Genomic DNA, 24139 nt, shown 5'->3' with positions numbered 1-24139 from the left:
CTCTCTGTTTCAGTCCTGTTCTCAACGGGCTATTTATGTGCCTGTAACGAGCGAGTCGCTTTTATAGTACAAATACGCTAATTCTCGTACATCTAGCAATGCTGTATGAGCCTGTACCGTCAAAAGAAATTCAGATCAGGGCACTCCAGTAGCACACCATGTACCGCGCTGCGTCGCGGATCGGCCAACCCGAGTTCGATTCCCGGACCCGCCGTTATTTGCCGAATGTCTTCCCCTGCTCTCTCTCCCGTTTCACCCTCACTGTATCTGTCGGTCATGTCTGACCAGGAAAAGCGATAAACGCTAACAAATAAATATTAAAAAAATATAAAAAAATTCAGATCAAACTGTCAAAGTAGGCAATGCAAATCAAATGTAACTCAAGAGCCAGCAATACCATATCAAACTTACTGTTAACATTTTTATCAGAAGCATATTTTAGCTTCAACTTTAGGTAGAAAAGAGGTTTACGAGCGAACCACCATTTTGTACGAGCACATTTATCCAAGATCTCTTCACACGGACGTTATTAAAGACCATTTTTACAACAGGGACCCTTTAACCATTATTATCACATAAAGTAGCCTATTAAACTACTTTTATGAACCTAAACAGCTCAATATGGGACAGTGAAAGCATAGACACGACGACACCACTCACAATAGCTGAAATACCCTCAGTAATAATTATAACGATAATCATTAATTTGCTTTTCTTCAACTCAAAATCGCTTTGCACTAAGGGACGGGGGTAGTGAGACAAACAACAGGCGAGCATAACACAAACACACAAGATGGGGGCTTAGAGAAGGCAATGGAGGAAAGATGAGGTATTGAGGCCGGATTGGGAAATTGAGAGAGACTCTGAATGTTTTCGTAGTAATTTCCCCACTGAGGGAATATGACATTTTATAACCACAATCTGTTACAGTCAGGTTGACTGTATGGTTGACTTGCACCCAGAGACATCTGGCTAGCAAAGACAGATCCAGTGAAGCATGAAGCCAGTGTGTGTGTGTGTGTGTGTGTGTGTGTGTGTGTGTGTGTGTGTGTGTGTGTGTGTGTGTGTGTGTGTGTGTGTGTGTGTGTGTGTGTGTGTGTGTGTGTGTGTGTGTGTGTGTGTGTGTGTGTGTGTGTGTGTGTGTGTGTGTGTGTGTGTGTGTGTGTGTGTGTGTGTGTGTGTGTGTGTGTGTGTGTGTGTGTGTGTGTGTGTGTGTGTGTGTGTGTGTGTGTGTGTGTGTGTGTGTGTGTGTGTGTGTGTGTGTGTGTGTGTGTGTGTGTGTGTGTGTGTGTGTGTGTGTGTGTGTGTGTGTGTGTGTGTGTGTGTGTGTGCGTGCGTGCGTGCGTGCGTGCGTGCGTGCGTGCGTGCGTGCGTGCGTAGGCTATTGGCTATTCTCATGAGTGCAGAGTTTTCGTAAGGATTTCCCACAGTACGACCTGGTGTGTTCCCAGCGCTAACCATAACCCCGCCCCCCCTAACTCTAACCTTAGCCTTTCCCCTAATCCTAACCTTAAACTTGACATTCATTTGACCACAAAATATGCTACGAATCCCTCATGAGAAGATCAGATGTTCCCCTATTGATCCCCTTGGGGACATTCAGGAGGAGACGCCGGGGCGTCTACATGTCTACATACCATTAGGGCTGCAGCTTCACGAGTCTAGCATGCCGGCTGGTCCCGGTACACCTGTATGTATGTCTGTCTGTCAGTCTGCATGTCTACCTGTCTGTCTAATGGTCTGCAGTCGACTCAACACTCCTGTGTGTGTGTGTGTGTGTGTGTGTGTGTGTGTTTACGCTTTGAAGCCGAATATGAACTAATCTGTTCATGCATGCGTTATGTCTACTGTCACGTGTGTGCGTGTGCGGTTGTGCGTGTGCGGTTGTGTGTGCGTGTGCATCAAGAGGGTTTGACTGACAGGCCTGCGGTGTGAGCATACCAGCCACGTGGTGAAACACAGCATGATGGAATGTGGGGGTTAGAATGCTGCGGCCATACGTAGCTTCAGGCCACGTTCTCCCTCCTGACAATGATGCTCTGTTTCATTTAGCTCCTAGACTAACGTACCGCTAAAGTGTTATGTGGATGAGTGCGGACACACACACACACAGACACACAGACACTCACATAGACACATACACACACAAATAGGGGTGGGGGTAAAAATCTATACGTAGTAGTATCGCGATACTTTGCGTGGCGATACTGTATCGATACAGGGACGCCAAGTATCTGTTTTTGTTTTTTTGTATAAGGAAGTTGCATTGTTCATTTCAATACCTGTAATAGTACAGTAGTCCACACACACACACACACACACACATGTGCATTCAGTTAAGTTGGAATATGACTGTAATACAAACAGTTCAGTTTGTCATGTACATGCAACACAGATTACAGTGTTGACCAATGTTCCCCCTAAGGTGCGCGCGCGCGCACATGGCAAAACGCTCCCGCGCACATCTGAAATCTGTTGCGCACAGAAACATTTGTGTAAAATATGCATGTAGTTAAATTGACTGGCGCGTTGCACCGAATACTACGGTAACCTGTTGCGTGTGACGTTACCAAGAGAAGCCTCGCTTTCAGTGCTTTGTGGGCGGCGCTACTGCGCGCTCACACAGACACACACAACAGAGCAGGAAGCGGACAGATCCGACCAGCATCGCTGGCTCCTTACAATGCAAACGCGAAAATGTACATTACAGATTAACTGCAGAGAAAATTCCCAATTTATCGTCCCGGTCGAGACTAATTGGAAGCGGAGTGCAACGCATGCAAAGCTTGACCATATGTTTCTGTGTCTAATGAAAGTGGTGGCGATCTCAAAGCTCACATGGACACAGAAAAACATTACAAACAAAGCAGTGCGAGGCGAGAGTTTGATGGCAAAGTTGACCGAATTGATTGAAGCATGCAGCTATACAGAGAGAAAGAAAATAATTGAAAACTATTTTGATGCCTCAAAATGATGTTTTGGTTATGATACAATCATTCTAAGGATTATGTGTGTAATAAATTTGTTTAGTACACTAATTGCAACAAATCTGAAACTGCATAGTGCACTTTTAAATTAGTATCTTTGTGAGGTTACTGTTTTATAATTTACATTACATTGAAAAGATACAAAGATATATTTTTTAAGCTGGATTTTCTAATACAGACGAGGTATTATTTAGAACATTACTTCATATTTTTCTTGTTATTTATTTTGTCCAGTAAGACTTGAAAATATATATTATTTTGTCATAGGTTGATTGTTATTTTCTTGAGATTTGTCAGATAGATTACTTTAGGCATAATACAGCATGTTGAGTAACTTTGGTTATAGAGAGATATTATTTTGTTATATAAAATAATATAAACAATAATTTTATATCCATACAGAGCAGGCATACTTTAAATATATTATAATGATAAGGCATCTTTGAGTAAACTTTGAGTATCATTAAGTATCTTGAGGCTGAAGGCAGAGTGTCCTCTTTAAAAAAAATCACAATATGGTCACCCTTGAAGTCGCATGATAATTCACTTAATAAAATAATGACGAGTCAGCCTCCTAAAAAGACAAAAGTTAGTGACACGACTCACACCGCCGCCGCCAAAGTAAGGACTTTGCTCTGTATCGTCAATCAATGGTCAAATAAATATTTGATTAAGGAATATAATATGCCTTTTTGTATTATTTCTCGGTGTATCAGCAACATTTTTATATTTTTATGTTAGACATTGAGGGAAATTAAGATTCTCAGATTTTTTACAAACCGCCGCTTATCAACTAACCGGTTAATCGGCAGGTGATGTATGTTGCTCAGTAGTTGCTGATGTCTGCTCAGGAGGTTTGAGTGTTTGCTCAGACCGAAAAAGATTTGAGGGAACATTGGTGTTGACATCTGTCTGCTTGAGAAAATACCATGTTCTGCAATAAAATGATTGAAGTGAGATGAACAGACTGAACTTTATTTTATTAGATAAAACATGTTGACAAAGTTTTACTTTGCAGTTGAAAAAAGGTAATAAATGAAATTTGGATCAAATAAAAAAAAAATCCCGCAATACTCAGCGTATTGCGATATATTTAGTATCGCGATACTATTGTATCGTGACGCAAGTATCGCGATGGTATCGTATCGTGAGGTCTCTGGCGATTCCCACCCCTACACACAAACGACTACTAAGTTATAGGATACAATGGTTACAACAGTGCTAATAGTTGTACAGTGTTGTTGGGTAGATTTATGTTGTTATTTAAGTGTGTTATCGTACACGTGTGTGTAATCTGTGTATCTTGTGTATGTGCATGCATGCACGCACTCTTGTTTAGGGCTAACATGCTAGAGGGGGCAGGTGCTAGAGCAGTGTGTGTGTTTGTTTATTTGTTTATTGTTATTTTTACTTACACACATACATTCTGGAATAAAAGAAGTAAAAGAAGAACAGTTCAAATGTGCAGGAAAGGTTAAAAAGCCCAAGGGCTTATAAGCGACCCTCCCTCTCTAAACCTATATAGAATAACTACACAGAAAATCCCACCCTCCCCCCACACATTATGCACAAACACACATGCGCATATCCCTTTCTCATACACAGAGATAGATACAATACAGCATTATACAACAATTATAATGTTGAAAGAAAAGACTACCCACAAATACACAAGGATACATATACATATACATATACAATACATACTAAAGACTACAGGATCTGTAGTTATTTTTTAAGCTTGCTTTTAAATGTATTTAAAGTGGAGTGTGTGTGTGTGTGTGTGTGTGTGTGTGTGTGTGTGTGTGTGTGTGTGTGTGTGTGTGTGTGTGTGTGTGTGTGTGTGTGTGTGTGTGTGTGTGTGTGTGTGTGTGTGTGTGTGTGTGTGTGTGTGTGCGTGTGCATCAAGAGGGTTTGACTGACAGGCCTGCGGTGTGAGCATACCAGCCACGTGGTGAAACACAGCATGATGGAATGTGGGGGTTAGAATGCTGCGGCCATACGTAGCTTCAGGCCACGTTCTCCCTCCTGACAATGATGCTCTGTTTCATTTAGCTCCTAGACTAACGTACCGCTAAAGTGTTATGTGGATGAGTGCGGACACACACACACACAGACACACAGACACTCACATAGACACATACACACACAAATAGGGGTGGGGGTAAAAATCTATACGTAGTAGTATCGCGATACTTTGCGTGGCGATACTGTATCGATACAGGGACGCCAAGTATCTGTTTTTGTTTTTTTGTATAAGGAAGTTGCATTGTTCATTTCAATACCTGTAATAGTACAGTAGTCCACACACACACACACACACACACATGTGCATTCAGTTAAGTTGGAATATGACTGTAATACAAACAGTTCAGTTTGTCATGTACATGCAACACAGATTACAGTGTTGACCAATGTTCCCCCTAAGGTGCGCGCGCGCGCACATGGCAAAACGCTCCCGCGCACATCTGAAATCTGTTGCGCACAGAAACATTTGTGTAAAATATGCATGTAGTTAAATTGACTGGCGCGTTGCACCGAATACTACGGTAACCTGTTGCGTGTGACGTTACCAAGAGAAGCCTCGCTTTCAGTGCTTTGTGGGCGGCGCTACTGCGCGCTCACACAGACACACACAACAGAGCAGGAAGCGGACAGATCCGACCAGCATCGCTGGCTCCTTACAATGCAAACGCGAAAATGTACATTACAGATTAACTGCAGAGAAAATTCCCAATTTATCGTCCCGGTCGAGACTAATTGGAAGCGGAGTGCAACGCATGCAAAGCTTGACCATATGTTTCTGTGTCTAATGAAAGTGGTGGCGATCTCAAAGCTCACATGGACACAGAAAAACATTACAAACAAAGCAGTGCGAGGCGAGAGTTTGATGGCAAAGTTGACCGAATTGATTGAAGCATGCAGCTATACAGAGAGAAAGAAAATAATTGAAAACTATTTTGATGCCTCAAAATGATGTTTTGGTTATGATACAATCATTCTAAGGATTATGTGTGTAATAAATTTGTTTAGTACACTAATTGCAACAAATCTGAAACTGCATAGTGCACTTTTAAATTAGTATCTTTGTGAGGTTACTGTTTTATAATTTACATTACATTGAAAAGATACAAAGATATATTTTTTAAGCTGGATTTTCTAATACAGACGAGGTATTATTTAGAACATTACTTCATATTTTTCTTGTTATTTATTTTGTCCAGTAAGACTTGAAAATATATATTATTTTGTCATAGGTTGATTGTTATTTTCTTGAGATTTGTCAGATAGATTACTTTAGGCATAATACAGCATGTTGAGTAACTTTGGTTATAGAGAGATATTATTTTGTTATATAAAATAATATAAACAATAATTTTATATCCATACAGAGCAGGCATACTTTAAATATATTATAATGATAAGGCATCTTTGAGTAAACTTTGAGTATCATTAAGTATCTTGAGGCTGAAGGCAGAGTGTCCTCTTTAAAAAAAATCACAATATGGTCACCCTTGAAGTCGCATGATAATTCACTTAATAAAATAATGACGAGTCAGCCTCCTAAAAAGACAAAAGTTAGTGACACGACTCACACCGCCGCCGCCAAAGTAAGGACTTTGCTCTGTATCGTCAATCAATGGTCAAATAAATATTTGATTAAGGAATATAATATGCCTTTTTGTATTATTTCTCGGTGTATCAGCAACATTTTTATATTTTTATGTTAGACATTGAGGGAAATTAAGATTCTCAGATTTTTTACAAACCGCCGCTTATCAACTAACCGGTTAATCGGCAGGTGATGTATGTTGCTCAGTAGTTGCTGATGTCTGCTCAGGAGGTTTGAGTGTTTGCTCAGACCGAAAAAGATTTGAGGGAACATTGGTGTTGACATCTGTCTGCTTGAGAAAATACCATGTTCTGCAATAAAATGATTGAAGTGAGATGAACAGACTGAACTTTATTTTATTAGATAAAACATGTTGACAAAGTTTTACTTTGCAGTTGAAAAAAGGTAATAAATGAAATTTGGATCAAATAAAAAAAAAATCCCGCAATACTCAGCGTATTGCGATATATTTAGTATCGCGATACTATTGTATCGTGACGCAAGTATCGCGATGGTATCGTATCGTGAGGTCTCTGGCGATTCCCACCCCTACACACAAACGACTACTAAGTTATAGGATACAATGGTTACAACAGTGCTAATAGTTGTACAGTGTTGTTGGGTAGATTTATGTTGTTATTTAAGTGTGTTATCGTACACGTGTGTGTAATCTGTGTATCTTGTGTATGTGCATGCATGCACGCACTCTTGTTTAGGGCTAACATGCTAGAGGGGGCAGGTGCTAGAGCAGTGTGTGTGTTTGTTTATTTGTTTATTGTTATTTTTACTTACACACATACATTCTGGAATAAAAGAAGTAAAAGAAGAACAGTTCAAATGTGCAGGAAAGGTTAAAAAGCCCAAGGGCTTATAAGCGACCCTCCCTCTCTAAACCTATATAGAATAACTACACAGAAAATCCCACCCTCCCCCCACACATTATGCACAAACACACATGCGCATATCCCTTTCTCATACACAGAGATAGATACAATACAGCATTATACAACAATTATAATGTTGAAAGAAAAGACTACCCACAAATACACAAGGATACATATACATATACATATACAATACATACTAAAGACTACAGGATCTGTAGTTATTTTTTAAGCTTGCTTTTAAATGTATTTAAAGTGGAGTGTGTGTGTGTGTGTGTGTGTGTGTGTGTGTGTGTGTGTGTGTGTGTGTGTGTGTGTGTGTGTGTGTGTGTGTGTGTGTGTGTGTGTGTGTGTGTGTGTGTGTGTGTGTGTGTGTGTGTGTGTGTGTGTGTGTGTGAAATCAATAATTTTTCATATAGAACTTAACTGGATGTGTCTGTGAATGACAGGTAGCTCCGGTAGGGCTCGGAGCAATACGCCTCTCCCTGACACGGCAATCATCCAACAAACACACAGTTGTTTCCACCTCTGTGCTTCTACTTGGCACTCTGTCTAGTTGAATCAGGATAATACTACCGACCGTCATAGAATCTAACAGTCGATTTTTAATAATTGTTACACATATTTTCACCTTGCTTTTCAAAGTTCCCCAGGGTGCACCGTTTAATAACCTTAGGAGCGTAATTCTGACAGTGTTTTTTTTTACGATTGCTGTTGGATTCCCGTAATTCCCCAATTCGTTCCTCTCTGGATTCGTGAATAATAACGTTTTAATAAACGTTTTTCTTTTTTTCTCTCTCTCTCTCTCTCTCTCTCTCTCTCTCTCTCTCTCTCTCTCTCTCTCTCTCTCTCTCTCTCTCTCTCTCTCTCTCTCTCTCTCTCTCTCTCTCTCTCTCTCTCTCTCTCTCGCTCTCTCTCTCAGATAACGTGGTGATCTTCTCGGAGAAAGACGAGTTTGACAAACTCAAGGCTCCTCCTCCGAAGCCCGTTAAAAGGTGAGAGGTGTTTCTCTCCACAGGATCATGTGCCGTCGTCTATGTGTTTACAGACGCTGACTTAATGGCCCCAGATCATTGGAGTAGCACCATATCAATTCTGTTTTAGGGTGGATCATTGGATTGTTTTAGGGTGGATCATTGGATTTTCCCATCGAGCTTTGACCCTCTTCTCAAAACCAAGAGACTCTCTACTACTGTGTGTTCAACATGTCTGTGATTGATCCCCAGATAAAACCATCACAGCAACCCTTTTGTTTACCTGGGACAGCCTGCTGTTTGACTAGACAACAGACTTTGGGATAAGCATTTCATCTCTGGAATTACATGTACACGTGTGCTATACACAGTAGGCTATGTGGGTTGTGTGTGCAGTGCATGCACAGTATGCGTTGATGCTTGTGTGTGTGTGTCTGTGTGTGTGTGTGTGTGTGTGTGTATGATGGCAAGGCTTTGGCGGGGGGGGGGGGGGCCCAAGAGACAGAGAAAAGCTTTTATAAAATGTTCGGGATCTGCCCGTAATTAAGCCACCACAGGACAAGTCAATGCAGTAGTTGGATCACTGCTGCTGGCCTTTCTTCTGGTGTGTGTGTGTGTGTGTGTGTGTGTGTGTGTGTGCGTGTGCGTGCATGCGCGGCCATGGCATGGAAAAAACAAGTTCACTGGAGGATTTTTATTATGAAGCACAAGAGTCATTAGTGGCTTTGGAGGGTGAGGTAGCTGAGCACAGATGAGCCCTGCAGCCTAGAAAAGAGAGAGAGAGAGAGACTTAGACAGATGAGAGAGAGAGACTTAGACAGAGAGAGAGAGACACTTAGACAGAGAGAGAGAGACACTTAGACATAGAGAGAGAGACACTTAGACATAGAGAGAGAGACACTTAGACATAGAGAGAGAGACACTTAGACATAGAGAGAGAGTCACTTAGAGAGAGAGAGAGAGAGAGAGAGAGAGAGAGAGAGAGAGAGAGAGATGGAGTGATACACTTAGACAGAGAGAAAGAGGGAGAGACACTTAGACAGAGAGAGAGCAAGAGATATAGATGAAGAGAGAAACTTAGACAGAGAGAGAGAGAGAGACAGAGAGACACTTAGACAGAGAGAGAGAGAAAGAGACGGAGAGACACTTAGACAGAGAGAGACAGAGAGACACTTAGACAGAGAGAGAGAGAAAGAGACGAGACACTTAGACAGAGAGAGAAAGAGAGAGAGAGACGGAGAGAGGGGGGTGTAATTATTCCCCAGCTTAGCCAAAAACCACCACCAGGTGAAAACAATTCCCAGAGCATAACAAAGGATAAGTCTTTCACTATGAACTTTTCCCCTCATCATAGTCCCCTTCACACTCTCTCTCTGTCCATGTCTCTCCCTGCCTTCTCTACCCCTCTCCATCTCATACTCTCTCTCTCTCTCTCTCTCTCTCGGTTTCTTTCTCTCCGTATTTCTCATCACCTTTGTATAGACAATCTCGCCTTTTTGGTTTAAGTGGATAAAGTAAAGCGGAAGCAAAGAAGTAGGATGACATAATGCTCTGTACATAACGTGCACACACACACACATGCATGCATGCACACACAAAAACAAGCTATGGGCTAGTGTGTGTAATGTATGTTGAAACGTTGCTTCAGTATGCGGGGGTGTACATTAGGAATACATGAGGTAAATCAGATGCATAACCACACACACACACACACACACACACACACACACACACACACACACACACACACACACACACACACACACACACACACACACACACACACACACACACACACACACACACACACACACACACACACACACACACACACACACACACACACACACACACACACACACACACACACACACACACACACAAAGAAGCCCCCTAGTGTTACTAGGTGTAAAGTGTGTGGTATAACGGCATGCCAAAAGATGTGCTAACTCACTGCATTATCTGCCAAAGTGGGTGTTAGATGTCTGAGAAACAATGCCATTGTGTTGTGTGTTTGTGAGAGAGGTAGAGAGAGAGAGAGAGAGAGAGAGAGAGAGAGAGAGAGAGAGAGAGAGAGAGAGAGAGAGAGAGAGAGAGAGAGAGAGAGAGAGAGAGAGAGAGAGAGAGAGAGAGAGAGAAACAATGGCACTGTGTGAGCATCTCTGAGAACCTTTTGTTAACAAGGTGCTTTTGGAAGAAAATCCAGTGTAGATAAAAAGAGAGAGGGGGGCATAGAGAGAGAGAGATAGAGGCACTTCCAGTCCAATCTAGTCAGCTAGATTGCATGAGTGTGACACAGTAATGGTTGTTGTTTGTGATGATGTGTGTACAGTAAGAATTTCCATGGCAACGGAAAATAAATCTTACCATAAATAATACATCTTATGGCCTTGCATCCTATCATATTGTAGAAGAGTGCTACTTTGATCAGCCAACATCAATTACAACAACAGAAACAACACAGGCTTCCTTTTTGAACGCTTGTTTAATGAGAAATCCCTTAATGAATCAGTGTTGGACAGATTTAAACCCCTCTCTGGGGGCCCCGGGGACCGCGTGCCGACTGAAATTGTGTCCATCATTCACGCTATTGCTTTTAATTATGTCGTAACACAAGTGCCACTGAGGCCGGTCGATACTCATGAATCTGTTCTGTAGGAGGTCGGTGTGTGGTGTGAATTACTGAGCGGCAGGTCTGGCGAGGTGGAGCTACTTGACAAGGCCCTGCTCTGCGTCAGCTCCTACTAGTTACTCTGTGTGGAGGAGACTGTTCAGTGTCAGCTCCTACTAGTTACTCTGTGTGGAGGAGACTGTTCAGCGTCAGCTCCTACTAGTTACTCTGTGTGGAGGAGACTGTTCAGCGTCAGCTCCTACTAGTTACTCTGTGTGGAGGAGACTGTTCAGCGTCAGCTCCTACTAGTTACTCTGTGTGGAGGAGACTGTTCAGTGTCAGCTCCTACTAGTTACTCTGTGTGGAGGAGACTGTTCAGTGTCAGCTCCTACTAGTTACTCTGTGTGGAGGAGACTCTGCTCAGCGTCAGCTCCTACTAGTTACTCTGTGTGGAGGAGACTGTTCAGCGTCAGCTCCTACTAGTTACTCTGTGTGGAGGAGACTGTTCAGTGTCAGCTCCTACTAGTTACTCTGTGTGGAGGAGACTGTTCAGCGTCAGCTCCTACTAGTTACTCTGTGTGGAGGAGACTGTTCAGCGTCAGCTCCTACTAGTTACTCTGTGTGGAGGAGACTGTTCAGCGTCAGCTCCTACTAGTTACTCTGTGTGGAGGAGACTGTTCAGTGTCAGCTCCTACTAGTTACTCTGTGTGGAGGAGACTGTTCAGTGTCAGCTCCTACTAGTTACTCTGTGTGGAGGAGACTCTGCTCAGCGTCAGCTCCTACTAGTTACTCTGTGTGGAGGAGACTGTTCAGCGTCAGCTCCTACTAGTTACTCTGTGTGGAGGAGACTGTTCAGTGTCAGCTCCTACTAGTTACTCTGTGTGGAGGAGACTGTTCAGCGTCAGCTCCTACTAGTTACTCTGTGTGGAGGAGACTGTTCAGCGTCAGCTCCTACTAGTTACTCTGTGTGGAGGAGACTGTTCAGCGTCAGCTCCTACTAGTTACTCTGTGTGGAGGAGACTGTTCAGTGTCAGCTCCTACTAGTTACTCTGTGTGGAGGAGACTGTTCAGTGTCAGCTCCTACTAGTTACTCTGTGTGGAGGAGACTCTGCTCAGCGTCAGCTCCTACTAGTTACTCTGTGTGGAGGAGACTGTTCAGTGTCAGCTCCTACTAGTTACTCTGTGTGGAGGAGACTGTTCAGCGTCAGCTCCTACTAGTTACTCTGTGTGGAGGAGACTGTTCAGTGTCAGCTCCTACTAGTTACTCTGTGTGGAGGAGACTCTGCTCAGCGTCAGCTCCTACTAGTTACTCTGTGTGGAGGAGACTGTTCAGTGTCAGCTCCTACTAGTTACTCTGTGTGGAGGAGACTCTGCTCAGCGTCAGCTCCTACTAGTTACTCTGTGTGGAGGAGACTGTTCAGTGTCAGCTCCTACTAGTTACTCTGTGTGGAGGAGACTCTGCTCAGCGTCAGCTCCTACTAGTTACTCTGTGTGGAGGAGACTGTTCAGTGTCAGCTCCTACTAGTTACTCTGTGTGGAGGAGACTCTGCTCAGCGTCAGCTCCTACTAGTTACTCTGTGTGGAGGAGACTGTTCAGTGTCAGCTCCTACTAGTTACTCTGTGTGGAGGAGACTCTGCTCAGCGTCAGCTCCTACTAGTTACTCTGTGTGGAGGAGACTGTTCAGTGTCAGCTCCTACTAGTTACTCTGTGTGGAGGAGACTCTGCTCAGCGTCAGCTCCTACTAGTTACTCTGTGTGGAGGAGACTGTTCAGTGTCAGCTCCTACTAGTTACTCTGTGTGGAGGAGACTCTGCTCAGCGTCAGCTCCTACTAGTTACTCTGTGTGGAGGAGACTGTTCAGTGTCAGCTCCTACTAGTTACTCTGTGTGGAGGAGACTCTGCTCAGCGTCAGCTCCTACTAGTTACTCTGTGTGGAGGAGACTGTTCAGTGTCAGCTCCTACTAGTTACTCTGTGTGGAGGAGACTCTGCTCAGCGTCAGCTCCTACTAGTTACTCTGTGTGGAGGAGACTGTTCAGTGTCAGCTCCTACTAGTTACTCTGTGTGGAGGAGACTCTGCTCAGCGTCAGCTCCTACTAGTTACTCTGTGTGGAGGAGACTGTTCAGTGTCAGCTCCTACTAGTTACTCTGTGTGGAGGAGACTGTTCAGCGTCAGCTCCTACTAGTTACTCTGTGTGGAGGAGACTGTTCAGTGTCAGCTCCTACTAGTTACTCTGTGTGGAGGAGACTCTGCTCAGCGTCAGCTCCTACTAGTTACTCTGTGTGGAGGAGACTGTTCAGTGTCAGCTCCTACTAGTTACTCTGTGTGGAGGAGACTCTGCTCAGCGTCAGCTCCTACTAGTTACTCTGTGTGGAGGAGACTGTTCAGTGTCAGCTCCTACTAGTTACTCTGTGTGGAGGAGACTGTTCAGCGTCAGCTCCTACTAGTTACTCTGTGTGGAGGAGACTGTTCAGTGTCAGCTCCTACTAGTTACTCTGTGTGGAGGAGACTGTTCAGCGTCAGCTCCTACTAGTTACTCTGTGTGGAGGAGACTGTTCAGCGTCAGCTCCTACTAGTTACTCTGTGTGGAGGACACTGTTCAGCGTCAGCTCCTACTAGTTACTCTGTGTGGAGGAGACTCTGCTCAGCGTCAGCTCCTACTAGTTACTCTGTGTGGAGGAGACTCTGCTCAGCGTCAGCTCCTACTAGTTACTCTGTGTGGAGGAGACTCTGCTCAGCGTCAGCTCCTACTAGTTACTCTGTGTGGAGGAGACTGTTCAGCGTCAGCTCCTACTAGTTACTCTGTGTGGAGGAGACTGTTCAGCGTCAGCTCCTACTAGTTACTCTGTGTGGAGGACACTGTTCAGCGTCAGCTCCTACTAGTTACTCTGTGTGGAGGACACTGTTCAGCGTCAGCTCCTACTAGTTACTCTGTGTGGAGGAGACTCTGCTCAGCGTCAGCTCCTACTAGTTACTCTGTGTGGAGGAGACTGTTCAGCGTCAGCTCCTACTAGTTACTCTGTGTGGAGGACACTGTTCAGCGTCAGCTCCTACTAGTTACTCCTTGTGGAGGAGACTCTGCTCTGCGTCAGCTCCTACTAGTTACTCCTTGTGGAGGAGACTCTGCTGTTGTATTTTCATTTTTTGGAAAGTTACTAGTTAACTAGAAAACATTGCACAAATCGATACTTTAACATTTTAAGCCTGCCCATTTCAATTGGACATAATCAAAGCCGGCATAACTGGACCACTTACCACTAGAGAATATGCAGTGTTGGGCAGTAGCTAGCTACAAGTAGCGACGCTACATAGCTTAACTACATTTCTCAGTAGCGCGATGGTAGCGCCGCTCCTTTTGAACCAAGTATAGCGTTCTCTGTAGTGTAGCTATTTTTAGACCCAAGTAGTGACGTAGCGTGAACAAACGCTATACGCTACTGCCCGGAGAAACTGGACTGCTAAATAAAGATTAAAGATCTAGCGTTGATGCTATTCAATGCTATCAACATTAGCTAAATAGCTAACGAACGAAATACAATGACAGTACCAAACTAACGTTAATAATGCCATTCAGAATGTATAACATAGCTACAACACACATTACAATTGTTAATTACAATTACATGCATCATTGTTTACAATGAACGGGTGTGGCTAGTCAAAGGACTGGACACAGGGACAAGTTAAACATCAATTCATTTAATACAACAGGTAGTTTTGAGTCAGCTAACAAGTTGTCCGCTCATAGATTAACCTCGTTCCCAGTTTTATCTCCTCTGTGAGATAAACTCATAGATAGGTTCCGCTAGCGATAACAACAACAATACTTCCGGTCGGGGGGTTTCAAAATAAAAGAGAAAAGTCTAAAACACCGGAAAATACGTTTATTTTGTACAGCGTTTTCCTCCACGAGTAATCCACAAGTACTCGAGTACATCATGTGATCAATCGATCTGGATTTTTTTGTAAAATGCCCATCCCTAGTTTATCCTGTGCGGAAAAGTCTCCATTCCAATAGAGATAGTATATATTTTGGTGTTTATTTGATTATTTTTTCACTGCCTTTTATTTATTACGTTTCCACATTTTGTTCCTCATACTTTATTAACATTTTGTACATGGTACCGCAAGGTACATTAATACAAGTACATGTTAAAAGGATGACACAAAAAGCCAGACAGAGGGCTTGTTTCCAGTTTCAGTTTGTTTTATAATAAACAATCAAACTGAGTATTTTTGCCTGCCTATTTGTTTGGTGGAAACAAATGAAGTTGAAAAGAAAAATAATTAAAAAGAAGTCGTGCCGACGTAGCTAGCTATTTTTGCCCTGTTGCTTGTAGTGTAGCTTGCTACATTTATCTGGGGATAGCTTCCGTTGTAGTCGAGCTATATTTAAATCGAGAGTAACCGGTAGTGTAGCTTACTATTTTCCAAATAGCTTGCCCATCACTGAGAATATGCTACTTTTCCATTGATTTGATACATAAGTACATTCAATATCAAATACTTCTGTACTTTTGAATGACAGAATTTTTAATGGAGGACGTTTACTTTTACCAGAGTACTATTTTATCTGAGTATTTCTACTTGTCTCTAGTAAAGGAACTGTGTACCTCTTCCACCACTGGTGTCTTCTGTGACAATGTCATAAATTAATAATTAGAACATTTCTATTTGTGTGTGTGTGTGTGTGTGTGCGTACAGTGAGAACGACGCGTCATCAGAGAACGAGCAGCTGTTGAGTCGCAGCATCGACAGCGACGAGGAAGCAGCCTTGGAGAAGCAGGGAGCTGCCGAGCCCAACGACCCAAACCTGTGCCTCCTCAACCTGGGCAACAAGCCCGACCTCTGCCTCCTCTCCCTGGGGCTCCTGGCCCCCCGTGACCGTGCCCCCAACGGGACCGTCGTCACGGCTAACTCTGCCACCAACCTCAGCAATGCCAACCACATCGGCACGGCCAACCACATCAGCAATGCCACCCACATAAGCAACGCCAACGCTATCAACAACAACAACAAGACCACAGGGGTGAGAGCGACGGATAGAGAGAGAGAACCTGGAAAAAAATCGATATATTATTTAGATTAATTGTTAGACTTATAGATTGAGTTCGAAAAGAACATTAGTTGCTTTTCATCTCATAATCCCATCTTCTTGTTATTCTTTTATTTTTTTAAACCATGCAGATTCTTCAGAGTCGAAGGAAAAAGATCCTGGACTTGTATGCCAGGGCTTGCAGCGTGGCGGAGGGTGAGTCTGTCCCCCTTTCTCTCTCACCTTCTGAACGTGTGCGTTTACAGTACCTCCTCTTTACAGAATGTATCGGTGTGTGTGGGCATACAGTTGTAATGCGTTTCATAAGACTCTTCTCCAACTGTCCAAATAGGACTTATTCCAGCCTGTATACGGTAGTGCTGTCCCCTCGACTAGAGAAGTTCATAGTTGACTAATACTGTACTTAGAATTTGTCGACTAATTGATTAATTGATTTCAGCGATGATTCTGTAAAATCGTAGTTTTCCACTTGCAATAATGCAGTGGTACCTTTTTAAAGGAACACGGCTACATTATTACCATCTTTTCCAGAGTCAGACAAGAAGATGGAGAGCAATTTATTCTCTGTGCGTTCAGTAGAACGCTATCCGGGTTGCAAGCTAGTCTAGCTTAGCACAAATTAATGGAAGTGGATGCGTGGAAGTTTTAAGGTATGGCTAGTGGTCCGTATCCGCTTCCATTCATTTGTGCTAAGCTAGTCTAGCTTGCAGCCAGATAGCTCTTTACTGAACGCAGAGAGAGGAGATTGGTATCTATCTTCTTGTCTGACTCTGGAGAAGATGCACATTTCCCATCACCCCAGTCATCACACACATAATAAACCTCTCCATAAAATAGGGACACGTCCCCAAGGACTTCAAAATTGCGAGAGTGACCCCCCTGCACAAAAAGGGCAGAAAATTAGACCCATGCAACTACCGCCCTGTTTGTATTCTTACCTCCATCTCGAAAGTCATGGAAAAAATAGTCTACGAACAGGTCGAAAAGTACCTTGCGGAAAAAAATCTAATCTACGAATTCCAATCTGGCTTCAGAACATCCCACTCCACTGACACATGCCTTCTCTATTTAATTTTTTTTATCCACTTTTTCCTCCTTATTTTTATTTTTTCTCCCATCCCAATTTCACCTCGCCAATTCTCCCTTCAATTCTCCCCTCCCCTGTCTAGAACGTTGCTAGACTATGCCTCCCACTGGTCGGCTGCAGTGAGGACCAAGCCTTGCATCACGTGTCCCCTCCGGTACACGAGGAGGCAGCTGTCGCATCTTTTCACCTGTACAGCGCGATCTCTCAGTGGCGAGGAGTAACGCGTGGGAGGCTCACGCTGCCCCCGTTACTTCCTGGTTCTGCTGTACAGGCGCACCAACCGACCTGTAGGAGTCGCTGTCCACAACGTCTAATCCCCACCCACCAGCTTTCCCACCCCTAACACTGCCAATTGTGTTAGTATGAACGACCAGCCAAGCTGGTAGCAACGCCGAGAGCTGGGCTCGAACCCAGCATCTCCTGCGTTAGTGGCGAGCGCCTTGCCCACATGCCTTCTCTATTTGAACGACCACATCAAACAAGAGGTGGACGCGGGTAAATACTGCGGCATGGTCATGCTGGACCTACAAAAGGCCTTCGACACTCCATTCTGATTGACAAGCTAAAAGCAATTGGTTTTGATAGTTTATCAGTGAGCTGGATGCAATCCTACCTGGAGGGGAGAGAACAGATGGTGGAGGTAAACGGTACTCTATCCCCCCCCCCCCCCCCTCACAGTGAGCTGTGGTGTTCCACAAGGAAGCATACTAGGACCGCTACTGTTCCTAATCTATGCAAATGACATGTCGTCAGCTTGTGACTGCAACTTGTTCTTGTTCACGGACGACTCAGCCCTGCTGGTCTCTGACAAGAACAAGTTAGAGGTTGAAAAAACCCTCAGCTCAGAACTCGGCAGAATCTGCACCTGGCTCGCTGATAACAACCTATCATTACACCTGGGCAAAACAGAGTCCATTCTCTCAAAAAACAAACTCAGCAAGACCGACGGCTTCTCAGTTACAGTGGGTGACAATATTGTCACAAGATGAAAGATCAAATTACATACCTGGGCCCTCATTTATCAAAAAATCTTAGAAAGTGTTCTATTTTCATACGTAAGCACAGAATTTAGAATGTGTGCACGCACAAAAAAAACGGGATTTATCACACGTGCGTACACAGGTCCTACGCACACCTGTCTTGATAAATATCACTTTGATCCTACGCTTGAGCTCGTGCATGGTTTTAAGTATTTGCATACCAGAACCGCCCCGATTATCCATATATGGTCATGAAACACCCCCATGGGATGTGAAATAATGGACTGACCCGAGGGAAGCGTGTTATGGAGAAGTACGAGACAGGCTGACAGACATGTACACGTACGGTGATTACGGATATGATATCTCTTAAAGACCATATTAACTAATAAAGCCAGTGCTGGAATATGACTGCCTTTTTCCGTTTTGTTCGATTAATAGTATACCCAGGGATTAAAGTTCTCCTCAATTGTATTCCAAATCGCGACGGATTTTCCGTACATTTTCTACCTGCTGCATATGATTTCTAGAGGCATACAATCTATTTTGATGTCAGTATTGGGTAGCCTATATAAACAATAATACGAGAGCATATACAAGAACAATGAATCTCACTGCCATGTATGATGTAGCCTATACGCCATGTGTAGCCTGCCTATGTGATCAATACAAACATGAACTTGAATCCCATCATCATATTTACATAGTCTGTCCACTATGTTTATTACTTTGTTATTTCCCCCCCCTATCTATGTAAAGCGACCTTGCATGGGTCTCTTGAAAGGCGCTATATAAAATGAAGCTCTATTATTATTATTGTTATTATTATTATTATTATCACGTCTGTGTGCGGAGCTCACAACAAAAAAAATACTGTCTTTTACTGTTAGTCTCAGTGAAGTTTCAACGGAGCGAGGTAATCTATTCTAACCAACAAATTGAAGTAGAAAGCATTTCGTTGTGGCCAATCTTATTTGGAAACATGACACAAAATAATAGTATGTCGCTTTTTATTTGAAACAATATTTAATCGTGTTTGGAGGTGGGTGTTCTGTAACCCCTTTCGTGACTGTGATGCACCGAGTGAATCCACAGTCACTTGCTCCTCAATAGGAAACCAACCTAGATTTACCCTGAAGGACTGGTTCTAACCGAACCGTTCGTTATACAAGAATCACAGAGAAATGTCAAAGGTACTCACAGTTGCACAAGGGTTTCGGACAGAGATACGGGATGGTTTGAAAGCTCGGCGTTGCTAATAAACATTTTAAATATTTTTTATAAACTGGTCAACACTGCATTATTTCCGGCGTTGGCTGCCTGGTGTGATCACAGCGCATGCGCATCATGCACACAACGCCGGAAATAATAATGCAGATTCTTGTATAACGAACGGTTCGGTCAGAACCAGTCATTCAGGGTAAATCTAGGTTGGTTTCCTATTGAGGAGCAAGTGAATTCACTCGGTGCATCACAGTCACGAAAGGGGCTAGGTGGTTGAGAAGTGAGAGAGAGAACCCTTGTAAGTTCTCTCTATTTATACACTGTGGAGCGCAGTTCTGGAAGGTTCTGCTATGACATCACTGCGGCATCCTCAAACCTCAAGACCGTTCCAGAACGTTCTAGCCTGTTCTAACCGGTTCTACTATGACATCATACTGAAGCTTAACACTATGACACGGTGGCAGTTACACTAGGTGTTCTGCGTCTGCCCCCCCCGTGCCAAACAAGCAAGCCAACCTCTTGTTCGCGCATGAGCCCGTTATAATTACACTACTGTCGCTATTTCACAATGAACTATAATGAATTACGGTTCATACAGAACACGCGCCAGTGTCGGGAGTAATGCACGAAAGCTTATTTCCGCGCTGAAACTAATGCATGAACTGAGGAGCGCATATGCCGTAGTAACGATATTCTACCACTGGGCGTCAGCTACGCATGCTCCGAGCTGTGCGTAGACATAAGCACAAAGTCAAGTTCACGTTCAAATTGATAAATCCCACACTTTGCTTAGAAATGGTCGTACGCACGGGTTAAGCACATATCTGTGCGTACGCAACGTTGATAAATGAGGGCCCTGGGTTCCATCCTAGAGGCAAATCTTTCCTGTGACAAAATGGCATCCAATGTAATAAAAAAAAGTCAACCAACGAATTAGATTCTTGTACCAGATCTCCTCTCTGGTAAACAAAAATACCCTGAAGACTCTACAGGAGCACTCATTCAAGAATACTACGACTATGCTTGCACCTCAAAGGCGCTAAAATCAAGATTACAAACATCACAAAACAAACTGGTCAGACTACTACTTGACCTTACTACTAGAACCCACCTCACCCCTGCCCACTTTGACTACCTAGGATGGCTTAGAGTAGACGACAGAGTACAGCAACTTGCAATGGGCCTGGTCTACAAGATACACTACACCACACAGGTACCCATGTACATGTCGAAATACTTCCCAAAGGTCAGTGAATAGCACGCCCACAACACCAGAGGGAGTTCCACAAATCATGTGCAACCCAGATTCGGCACAAACAAGGGACTAAACACATTTCGTAATTATGCCACAACAATGTGGAACGCCCTACCCACAGCCGTAAAAAGATGTGAATCCCTACCCACATTCAAAACCGCTCTTAAAGAGCACCTACGGGAGGTTGCATTTAGAAACTGGCCACCGTAAATGTCCAAACCCCCCCCCTAATAGACAGTCTCCTCCCAACCGTATGTATATTTTTTCTCCCACCCACCCACCCCCTCCTAATGTACAGTCTCCTCCCCATCATATGTATATATTTTCTATGGGTAACAGTACTGTATATTTGCATATCGTATATGTCACAAATGTTACAGTACTATATACCTGTTTGTCATGTATGTCCCTTTGTCATAAATGTCATGATGTCATATATGTTGTGTATGTCATAAATGTCACTATGAATTGAAAATGGGGGACCCTGATGTAAACAAGACAAACGTCTTTCTCTGGTCTGCATCCCCTTAACAATTGTGTGTATTGAGCCGTACTGTATTGTACCCATTCTGCAATCTGTTAAATAAAGTTTTCATTCATTCATTCATTCATTCATTCTTCATTCATTCATTCATTCATTCATTCATTCATTCATTCATCCCATAATGTTGGCATGTTCCTTTAAATGTAGTGCTGACCAGAGATTACAACTGAATGTTGGAAACCGACTAATCGACTATAAAATGTCTTGGTGGACTAAGACCAAACTGACCGATTACTAGACTAATTGACTATGAGGGGGGGGCCAGTCCTAGTATACATCTTCCTCACTTTCCTCCTCCTCCTCCTCCTTCTCCACCCCCCAGGCCTGAGCCCCACGGAGCTGCCCTTCGACTGCCTGGAGAAGGCCAGCCGCATGCTGAGCTCCTCGTACAGCAGCGAGGCGGCGGTGGTCAAGACGTGGCGACACCTGGCCGAGAGCTTTGGCCTGAAACGCGACGAGATCGGGGGCATGAGCGACGGCCTCCAGCTCTTCGAGAGGGTCAGCACGGCCGGCTACAGCATCCCCGACCTCCTGACCCGCCTGGTCCAGATCGAGAGGCTGGACGCCGTGGAGTCTCTGTGTTTGGACGTCCTGGGGGGGAGCGAGATGGCGGCGGCGGCCATGGCCGGGGGGAGGCAGGGGATGGAGAGTATCCACGAGCGGCTGGCCTCCTCCTCCCCGACGCCGTGCCCCTCCCCGCGCTGTGCCAGCGTGTGACCGGCTGGTACATCGTCTGAGAGACTTTTATGGGATGTATGTACTGTAGGGACGGACGTTACGCTAATGCAAATGGACAGCACTTATATATATATATATATACACAATACCCCCATCACATGAAGAATGTCAGCAGACCTCCCCAACCATAGCCCCCTGTTTCTCTTGTGGGCTTTATCTCTCAAAAAGAAAATAGTCTTAACCAATTCTTATGGTTGTGTTTTACTTTTGTCTTGTTAAGGATTTTTATAGTGAGGAAAAAAAAAGAGGTGAACTGTGCGCCGGACGCCACAATGAAAACTTTATTACTCTTTCATCAGCTTTTATATTACATTTAGCAAAACAGTAGCCTACTTTATTAGAAAGGTATTGGGAAAACAATGGCACTGGGATTCTAATGTTTCAGCTCAGTGAAATGACGTGCCTATAGCGAGGGCATATCAACATAAACCATTGTTTCTGAGGGGGAGCTCACTTCTCCAACCTGTAGGCCACTGAGATAGCAGGACATATAGTATCTATAAAGGAACGGAAGAGATCTGGGTTTGACGACATCCTCGCTCACTGCCTTACACACACACACATTTACACACACACACACACACACACACACACACACACACACACACACACACACACACACACACACACACACACACACACACACCAATGCTTCCCCAGCAGTGACCCAGTCTGTGACCTCCTCATAACTCCTCAACCCCCCCCTTTACCCCAATCCTGTGGTCTAGTACTGCCGCCAGTCCTAATTATTTGGCGTGTGGGGCGGCCCGGGCCCCTAATAGGCTGAAGTGTTGCGGTTTACAGAGCGGGTGCAAAGTGCCTGTGATTTCCAGCACCCAATTAAGCATATAGGGCCACTTAACCACTGAAAGCCCAGTGGAAAAGCTGTAAAAGGCAGCGTAAAAAAAACCAAACCAGAGGCCTGGACTGGAGGAGGGACTGGAACTGCCTCTGGGTTTCGATGCATCGAGCTGGGGAAGAAAACAGAGGCCTGGACTGGAGGAGGGACTGGAACTGCCCCGGGGGTCGATGCGTCCAGCTGGGGAAAACAGAGGAAGAATGCGGCCGGGGGGACGCGGTGGAAATCGACGTTACGGTCATCATACGGTGTCTGATGGTAGGCAGGCCTCAGCTCTGTGGTCGCTGTAGTCGTGCTGGGACAGGGTTTCAGTCATCCTGTGGGACCGATGGGGCAAATGAGAACAAGATGCGGTCCTGTGTGTGTTGTCCACCATTTGAGGGAGAGAAGAAATAACGTTGAAGCGAGTCAAACTGTATGTGTGGACACGGAGACGTCTTGTCTCGTTTAAGGCTGATGAGTGTGTCGAGTGTCGAGATCGTCTTTGTCCCGTTATAAGCGAGTGGACGAAGATGATCCTGTAGCCAGGATAAATTTGGAAAATGAGGTCCTGAATCATTACTATATGTTAAGCTTCAGGAGTCACGTTTGAACTCCCAATGTCAGACACTTGAGAAGCAAACTATGACACAACTTGGAAAAAGGACCACATCTTTTTTTTGTTTTTGATGTCCGATATGTTGTCAGTATAATGTCCCATGACCGTTCTCCAACCAATCAATCACATTTCTGTCTCATTTCCGATGTTGTTGATATTTCATGTTTGGACAGGGGCTGGACTCCGGTAGTGTAAGTGAATTAAATGTGCATTTAAAATGTTCATCATTTAGTATGTATTTGTACCATCAATCTTTTTGTTTAGGTACTCTTTGTCCAATTAAAATGCAACATAGGGTCAAAAAGCTATATGGTTTAGTTTAGTGCCTCACTTCAACCTGACAGGTCAAATATTCTGTCTATATATATTATGCTGATGATATACAATTGCCAGACCTGAATGTCTTACCTCAGGATCACATTCCAATGGAACACATAGCATTTCAGAAACAGTGGACGCAAACTATTCATGGAACCAAAATGTAAGTGTGTATATATAACTTATTATTGTACATATTGTATGCATTAATAAAGATGTATGAAAAAAAAAGCGGTGGCTCTGTACCTAACTTTATATATATCATATATTTATTTTTTATCATAAGGTAATGAAGGTTTATAACAGAGTGGACATATCTGATTCAAACAGTTGGTTTAGTGTTCCATCAATCTAAAGTGAGAATCATTCATTTCAGCTAGTCTTTGAGAAATGATCTTGATCCTCCAATGAC

At 43.8% G+C, this 24139-nt stretch overlaps 1 protein-coding gene across 2 annotated transcripts in view; it reads left to right on the top strand.

The window, feature by feature from the left end:
- Positions 1–23929, top strand: part of edar (ectodysplasin A receptor) — a 222303-nt gene extending 198374 nt beyond the window's left edge. For both annotated transcript variants that reach the window (XM_084311564.1, XM_084311563.1), the window contains exons 9-12: positions 8407–8479; positions 15773–16097; positions 16256–16319; positions 21537–23929. In XM_084311564.1, coding sequence (XP_084167690.1) covers positions 8407–8479; positions 15773–16097; positions 16256–16319; positions 21537–21931 — 857 coding nt within the window. In that variant the 3' untranslated portion in view covers positions 21932–23929. The remainder of the gene's footprint in view (positions 1–8406; positions 8480–15772; positions 16098–16255; positions 16320–21536) is intronic.
- Positions 23930–24139: the final 210 nt, after the last annotated feature.

Source organism: Notolepis coatsorum (genome assembly GCF_963971535.1).
Source record: "Notolepis coatsorum genome assembly, chromosome: 3".
NCBI lineage: Eukaryota > Metazoa > Chordata > Actinopteri > Aulopiformes > Paralepididae > Notolepis > Notolepis coatsorum.
Note: the sequence above shows the minus strand (reverse complement) of the source record. Positions and strands in the feature narration are given on the sequence as shown.